The sequence below is a fragment of the Pundamilia nyererei genome, unplaced genomic scaffold, assembly GCF_000239375.1.
Source record: "Pundamilia nyererei isolate P.nyererei 1_Seehausen unplaced genomic scaffold, PunNye1.0 scaffold00724, whole genome shotgun sequence".
Classification (NCBI taxonomy): domain Eukaryota; kingdom Metazoa; phylum Chordata; class Actinopteri; order Cichliformes; family Cichlidae; genus Pundamilia; species Pundamilia nyererei.
Genome location: NW_005188125.1, coordinates 10,031 through 17,513, shown reverse-complemented (window position 1 = coordinate 17,513; position 7,483 = coordinate 10,031). Strand labels below are relative to the sequence as shown.

The 7,483-nt window shown below is 41.9% G+C and overlaps 1 protein-coding gene across 1 annotated transcript; it reads right to left on the bottom strand.

Annotated features, from left to right (window-relative positions):
* Nucleotides 1–1,057: 1,057 nt before the first annotated feature.
* Nucleotides 1,058–6,117, bottom strand: LOC102211297 (uncharacterized). Its single transcript, XM_005754883.2, has 5 exons — nt 5,813–6,117; nt 3,223–3,317; nt 2,940–3,040; nt 2,106–2,261; nt 1,058–2,007 (listed from the first exon to the last, which is right to left on the bottom strand). Exons 1-5 carry the CDS (start codon nt 5,956–5,958, stop codon nt 1,537–1,539), a joined length of 969 nt encoding a protein of 322 aa, XP_005754940.1. The 5' UTR covers nt 5,959–6,117; the 3' UTR covers nt 1,058–1,536.
* Nucleotides 6,118–7,483: the final 1,366 nt, after the last annotated feature.

The window sequence follows — 7,483 nt, the reverse complement described above, 5'->3', positions numbered from 1 at the left end:
CACGCTCCACTTGACTGTCGCTTCTCTCACCCTCTCTGTTTTTCACATAATGATATTATCCTATATCCTCGCATGTGATTGGCCACAATATGGAGGGATTGGAGCATAGCTGAGCCACTGTGTGAGAGCTGAGCAGCCAAAGGAAATTAAGTGAGGAGCCGGCTCTCGCTCAATGGGAGTTGATTCTTCTGATTCACTACAAAGCACTCTCTAAGCACGGCTCTTAGAGCTGATGTTTTTGCGGACGACACATTATCGAACGTTACGTTGTGTGTCGTGGATACTGTTGACTCTAAATCTCCCGAACACTAAGACCGAGACAGCGAGACCAAGACAAGACCAAGACCATGTAAAAGTGGTCTCAAGACCAAGACCGGTCTTGGTCTTGAGACATCCAACTCTACAAAGAAGAACACCACCTATGTCAGGAAGAGGTCAAAGCAGGTGTGGCCAAGCAGGAAATGAGCAGAGCAGTGGGACTTTAGGACCAAGGAGAACAGATGTTTTGGCTAACCTGGTAAACTTCAATCGTCTTGAGAAAGAGACACCTTCCTGCCCCTTTGCTCTGGAAGCTGCTCCTTTGAATATCACATATCATAACTTGGATTGGGGGAAATAGAAGTTCTTCTACAAAATGTTTACCTCAGCGCAATCCATGTGAATAAGTTAACAATGCTTTTAAATAACTTAAACAGAGTAAAATACTGATCCTCTGGAATCACACTGAAACTAAAAAAATAATTAACTTTCAAACTGCTAAACTTTAATCAGATTAAGAGTTAAATATTTTTATATTGTCTTTATCATTTTTTTTAACAAATGAAGAATAAAGAAAACTGATTTTCCTGCATTTCCCAACTCAGCAGAACAAAGTGATGAAGCGTTCTCCTACTGATACTGTATAAGCAACCTAACAATAATGACAATGTCTTCATTTTAACTCAGTTACTGTATTAATTTAACTGTTAAGTCAATATTTCATTTGGACCATTTTTATATAATCTATAATGAAGGATCACATTTTACATGACAGTGTTCACTTGCAGGACCTAAGGAATAAATAAAAATCCACAGGATTTTATTGAAGTTGGTTTTGCTGGCTTTCCTTCCCAAGAGATACGTTTTTATTTACATTGATACAGATTAAACATGACTAAATTTTACTAAAAGAAACATTTTCTCTAAACAGTTTATCAATGTGTAGCTAGGAATACAATCAAAATGTGTGATTAGGAGACAACAACCTGTGTTACATATGTAACTAACCAGAGGACAAAATGTGCACACAGAATGTTTAATCTTATTCTAAGTTTATAAATGAACAACATTTTTCAGATTAATCATTAGACTTCAGACATGACACAACTGTAAAGATCACATCTGGTAGTAAATTTCTCAGTAATAAAACACAACAATTTTTATTTATTATGTGATGTTATTCAAAGCAGAGAATTTAAAACACGGCATAGTGAATTCATTTAGAAAAGGCACTCTCAGTAAATGAAAGAAAAACTTATCAGCCTTGTTTCTTTCCCATTATTTCTTCTTCCAAACAGGTATAGAGGTCTGTCTGGGGGCAGCAATGCAACTGGTCAAACATTCGCCAGAGTTTTTCAGACACACAAAACAAAATGTCACATTACATCGAGGGCAATCAACTGATGGGCAAGCCATCGTGCTGTGTTCCAACAGCAAACCACAGGTAGGACAGGCACGGACAGAGGGACAAACAAGGACTCCAGAATCAAACTCATCCTCATCCTCGGACTCATACTCATCGTCATACCCATGGAATTTGATATCTGGGCATTTCTTTAGTGTTTCTAGTGATGGGTTGCAGCAGCCACGATTTCCACAGCGGTCCTTCCGAGGCCGTGCACCCTTCCACTCCCTCAAACACTGCCAGCAGAATTCAAACAGCCGTCCTTTTACTGCTGTGCACACTTTACAGAGGACATTCAAATCTGACCCATTCTCTCTCGTCACAGCGAATCCACATCCAGGACACTACATGGAGACAGAGGTGGGGCAACATTTTATAAATAGCAAAATGTCTATTAAGTCTATATTCACAGTATATAATAACATGTTGATGAAACACTTACCAACTTAGTAGTGAGTGTCTGCCTGGCAGCGTTGAATTCCATGGTTTTTTGAAAGTACTCCCTTTCTTGAGGGTCCAGAAGAGCCATTTTACAAACCTCTGCAAAGGTCCACTCAGCACTACAACCAGACCCACCACACACAAACCTGCTTCTACCCTTTATTAAATAAGGAGAGGTGAGAGAATGATTAGACTCACATGTCGGAAACAAAACACCAAACAAGTTGATGAGTTTTTTCAAGAAGTTACATTATTAAGAAATATTTCATCATACATCAGAAATATCCATCTATATGTACAAATATTTGATGAAACACAGAGTTTTGTTGCTATATGTTGTCTGAAAGTCATTTATGCTCTTTATGTTAGAGAAACACTGAAATTATCGCAGCTGTAACAGAACAGGTGGAATTCAAAGCTACACTGAAGCCTCACTGATGTATTACAGGTTTCAGTGCAGAGGCAATTTAGCTTAAATCATTTAAATGCTACAAGTTACAATAGAGAAGACAGAAGCTGAACATTTCTGACTGTTTTATTTATTTCCTTGCGAGCACAGCAGGTTTCTGCTGAGAGAAGTTCATGAATTTACAGCACTTCAACGCTCTGTGTGTTGATTTCAGTCAGTGTAGCTTCTTTCTGTCTCCGCTACATGGCAGTAAGCGTTACAGTCACACCAATAAAAAACAATGATGTATTGGCCACTGTTTTCATTATTCTTTATTTATTCACGTAGATGTAACATAGTCCTGTTAAGAATCAACGCAACCCTGCCGGATGCTGTTTTTATTTGTTTGCTTGTGTATTTTAACACAGCCAACCTTCAGTGGCCTACCTGGTCCAACAACCTGCGACACCAGTTGGTGAGAGAGGTCGGGGTCACAGCGTGACCACAGGACATCTTAGCTCTGCGAGATATGAAGCCTTCATACAAAACTGAGAACAATCACACAGAAGTAAAAAATCAATGTCACACACGAATAAATGCGCATGCATTCTTTTTTACTCTGGTTAGTGTGAAAACACATAAAACTATTTTTTTTAATTCTTTTCATTATTTATATTTTAGATTTGAATTGGTTCGATGTCACTTTGAAAAGTGCCCACATGATACTTACAGTCCAAATCATCCTCTCCATCTACAAATGTAAGTGTGGGGTCGTGAGGGTTGTAACACTTCTCCTGTTTTGTTGGCGCGCTTGAAGGCGTCACACTGAGAAACAACAACAAACAAATCAGAATGAACACTTCCAGTTGGACTTCAAAGTAGAATACTTTTCCTAGAGGCAGATACTTCTTTTTAACATGACGTTTGTGATCAGCGGCTTTGTGTTTCCCAATTGCCAGTCTTGGCAGCCGGGGATCACTCCGCTCCTGGCCGACGCCCGGCACACAATGCACCTGACCCCTATGGCGCCTTCTGCAGGTGGTGGGCCTGCGGGTGGATGGGCCCATGTCCCCTTTTCGGGCTGTGCCCGGCCAGGCCCCATGGACTAAGGCCCGGCCACCAGACGCTCGCCCTCGGGCACCCTCCCCGGGCCTGGCTCCAGGGCGGGGCCCCGGTAACCCTATCCAGGGCAGGGTAAACTGTTCCCTTGATGTTTTGTTCATGAGGGTCTTCTAAATCGCTCTTTGTCTGGTCCCTCACCCAGGACCAATTTGCCATGGGAGACCCTACCAGGGGGCAAAAGCTACATGTGTTTTGTGGACTTGGAGAAGGCATTCGACCGTGTCCCTCAGGGTGTCCTGTGGAAGGTGCTGCGGGAGTATGGGGTGTCTGGCCCATTGCTACGGGCCATTCCATCCCTATACAACCGTTGCAAGAGCTTGGTTCGCACTGCCGGCAATAAGTCGGACTCGTTACTGGTGGGTGATGGGCTCCGCCAGGGCTGCCCTTTGTCACCAGTTCTGTTCATAATTTTTATGGACAGGATTTCTAGGCGCAGTCAAGTGGCGGAGGGCTTTCACTTCGGTGGCCTCAGAAGCTCATCTCTGCTTTTAGCGGATGATGTGGTTCTATTGGCTTCATCAGGTGAAGGCCTCCAGCTCGCACTGGAATGGTTCGCAGCCGAGTGTGAAGCAGCGGGAATGAGGATCAGCACCTCCAAATCTGAGGCCATGGTTCTCAGCCGGAAAAGGGTGGAGTGCCGACTCCGGGTAGGGGATGAGTTCCTGCCCCAAGTGGAGGAATTCAAGTATCTCGGGGTCTTGTTCGCGAGTGATGGGAGAAGGGAGCTGGAGATCGACAGACGGATTTGTGCTGTGGCTGCAGTGATGTGTCCGTCGTTGTGAAGAGGGAGCTGAGTGTAAAAGCGAAGCTCTCAATTTACCAGTCGATCTACGTCCGGATACAAGTGGCGGAAATGAGCTTCCTCCGAAGGGTGGCTGGCCTCTCCCTTAGAGATGGAGTGAGAAGTTCAGCCATCCGGGAGGGGCTCAGAGTAGAGCCGCTGCTCCTCCACATTGAAAGGAGCCAGCTGAGGTGGTTCGAGCATCTGACAAGGATGCCTCCTGGACGCCTCCTGGGTGAGGTCTTCCGGGCATGTCCCACCGGGAGGAGGCCCCAGGGCAGCCTTACCTTACTCAGGTAATTGTTATTTTATATATTATGCTGTATGTTGTTCAATACATTTCTATGCAAAACAAGAGAAATTTCAATACACAGCAGTATATTCACAATTGAAACCAGATATTTACATACACTTTAGGGAAGTGTTTTACTGTTAAACATCAATTTAGAGTAAACAGAATAAAGAGAGAGAGATGTCTATTTTTGTATCACTGTCATCAAATTTAGGAGTACATATACACTAAGTTTATTTTTAATTAATAAGAAAACTGCAGACGATTCCATTCTGAGCTGAAGAAACTTCTGATTTAGGAGTAGAGTCCATGTGAGTAAATTGGTGGCACACCTGTGGACGCATATAAGGCAAAACACAGAGCCCGTTTCTTTGACATGGGAAAATCAAGAGATAACAAGAGATAACAACCAAAACTGATTTGATTTTTTACAATTAAAAAAGTGTTTGTGTTTTTATCTGGAGAGTATGTAAAAATCTGGTTTATGATAAGTTGATGATAAGCCCAACAAGGCTAAATAGTTAAATAAACTTTTCTGAATCCAAATAGTGGACTTTGGTAGAATTAAAAAAATAACTGTAGTACAAGTCTATGATGATTTTCAGTGCGACTATCATCTAGTTTTTATTCTAGTTCTTTCTTGGTTAAGTCCTAAGTAGTCCTGATTTTGAACTGTTGTAGTCCTGTTTTAATTCCAGATCAGTTCTGGGTCTGGTTGAACTGGGGTTTAGTCCTCGTGCCTTGATACAGCCCTGATTTTGTTCTGCCTTGCTGCCTAATTTAAAAAGTAGATATATGGTGAAAAGGTAGAAAAAGTAGATATATAAGTACACATATGTCATGCATGTGAGATATTCTTTTTCTTATATGAAGTTATTCTATTTCGAACAAAACTCAAAACACAGCCTAATAAATCTTCAACTTCACAGCATGTTTATCAGTAGTTTCTACCGCCCCCCTCCCCCATGCATACTACCCTTTAGGGCTAAGCCACGGGTGTATAAAGTGTCTGGCTCCGCCTCTGCTGTGACGCCAGACTGTGACACTGAACGATCACATCGCGCAGTTTACAACAATAACAAAAAAAGCCCGTGGAATCAGAGCAACAGGTGCACGCAGTGTTACCTGTGCTGCGGAGCCGGGTATGGGGCCATCGTCGCTCTGTACGCGGGAAACTCTGGATACAGGCGATAGACATGTGGCACGCTGATGAACGGAGCAACACCTAAATCTGGGTAAGGTGAAGGCACACCTGTGGTCCGGTTGAACATCTGGCTTGGATTTTACTGTCACTGCGTTCTGTCTCTGGTTACGGAAGAATATCCTGCGATGGACTGAGAGTTGCTTTTGTCTGCGCTGAATGTAGGCAGCGATGCTCCTCCCCTCCTCTCTCTATTCGCGCGTGCGCGCCTATGTGTGTTTCAGACTCGCACCTCTGAGAAGAGCGAAGAAAAAGTCCTTACCAAACTGGTAAATGCAAGGCAAAAAGTAAAAACAATTACCTAAAGTCTGGGATATAAAACTTTTTGACACTTTCATAAAGATTATTAAATCCTCCAACCAGCATTAAAAGGTGTGATGTGGTAGAACCTTTGTGAACGATTGTATGAAAGTGAATTTAAAGACAGTAAATAGATGACACACTTTATTTAACTCTTGAAAAATCAAGATGGTGAATTCCCAGTTCTTCCCTTTCCCCCCTCCTTCCCCTGTCCTCTCAGTTTTCCTGGGAAAACTGATTTCACCAGTTATCCTTTCAGCTGTTTGAAGAAACATTAAACACTAAACCTACCCTCTGCACACACCAGGGAAAGCCCCTAAGATTTTTTGTGTTGATATTTTTTCCTTTCGATTTCAACCCAGCGGTTATGAGAAGTCACGTGACTGCAGATTAGAATTCTTTTTTATTTTATACACTTTTATTTCACATAATCCGTGTTAGTGCTACTAACTGTAATATTTGAGGTGTATTTATTTATTTTATAAATAAATCTGTTTGGGTTTGATTGCACTACTTTTGGGACCTTGCATCATGTAGCCAAAGTTGAGGAAAGTACCCGATCTACAGATCAGAGACTCTGGGTTGGATTATCTGAGTTTGTGCATGGGCTTCATGTGTTGTTTTTGTCATTGTGGTGTTCTGAATATGCATCAAACTGGATGTTAAAATGTTTTAATTTTTTATATGGTTATACAAAATGACTAATGAACATCAGATCAGATCAATACCATGTTTATATGTTTACAATGTTATTTCCCGGTTGAAACGAAACAACGAATGGACAACCCCGCCCCTCAGGCGAAGTTAAACAAATTGGTAACACACCTTGCACAACGTGTTGCCTTCAGACTGATAACCTGAAAGGATCGCATCCTGACTTCCTAACAAAGTAATGTGTGCCGCCGCTGTATTGCCTGTGAGTCCGATGAGGGGGGTGAAACGGCGCATGAACCAGCTGCCAGACGTGACCCTGAGCGACGTCAAGAGGGTGCTGAAAATCTGCGCAAACGAAGGTAAAATATTAATTAATTAATTAATTAACTTAAAAAATATGAAATTATCGGTTCTCAGTGAGCTTACATTCAATGTTTTAAAACATGTTTTGCATTTGCGTTTTTCTCTAGCGCATGAAATTTACACATACAGTTACTTGGACCTGTATAATGTCAATATAACTGCTAACTGCTGCCGTCCACCTTTACTTTCAACAATAACTTCTGCTACTGTTCACTCTAAAGCGTGGAAGATAATATAGTTTTTTTATAATGTCATTGTAGCTATATTTAGTCTGAAGG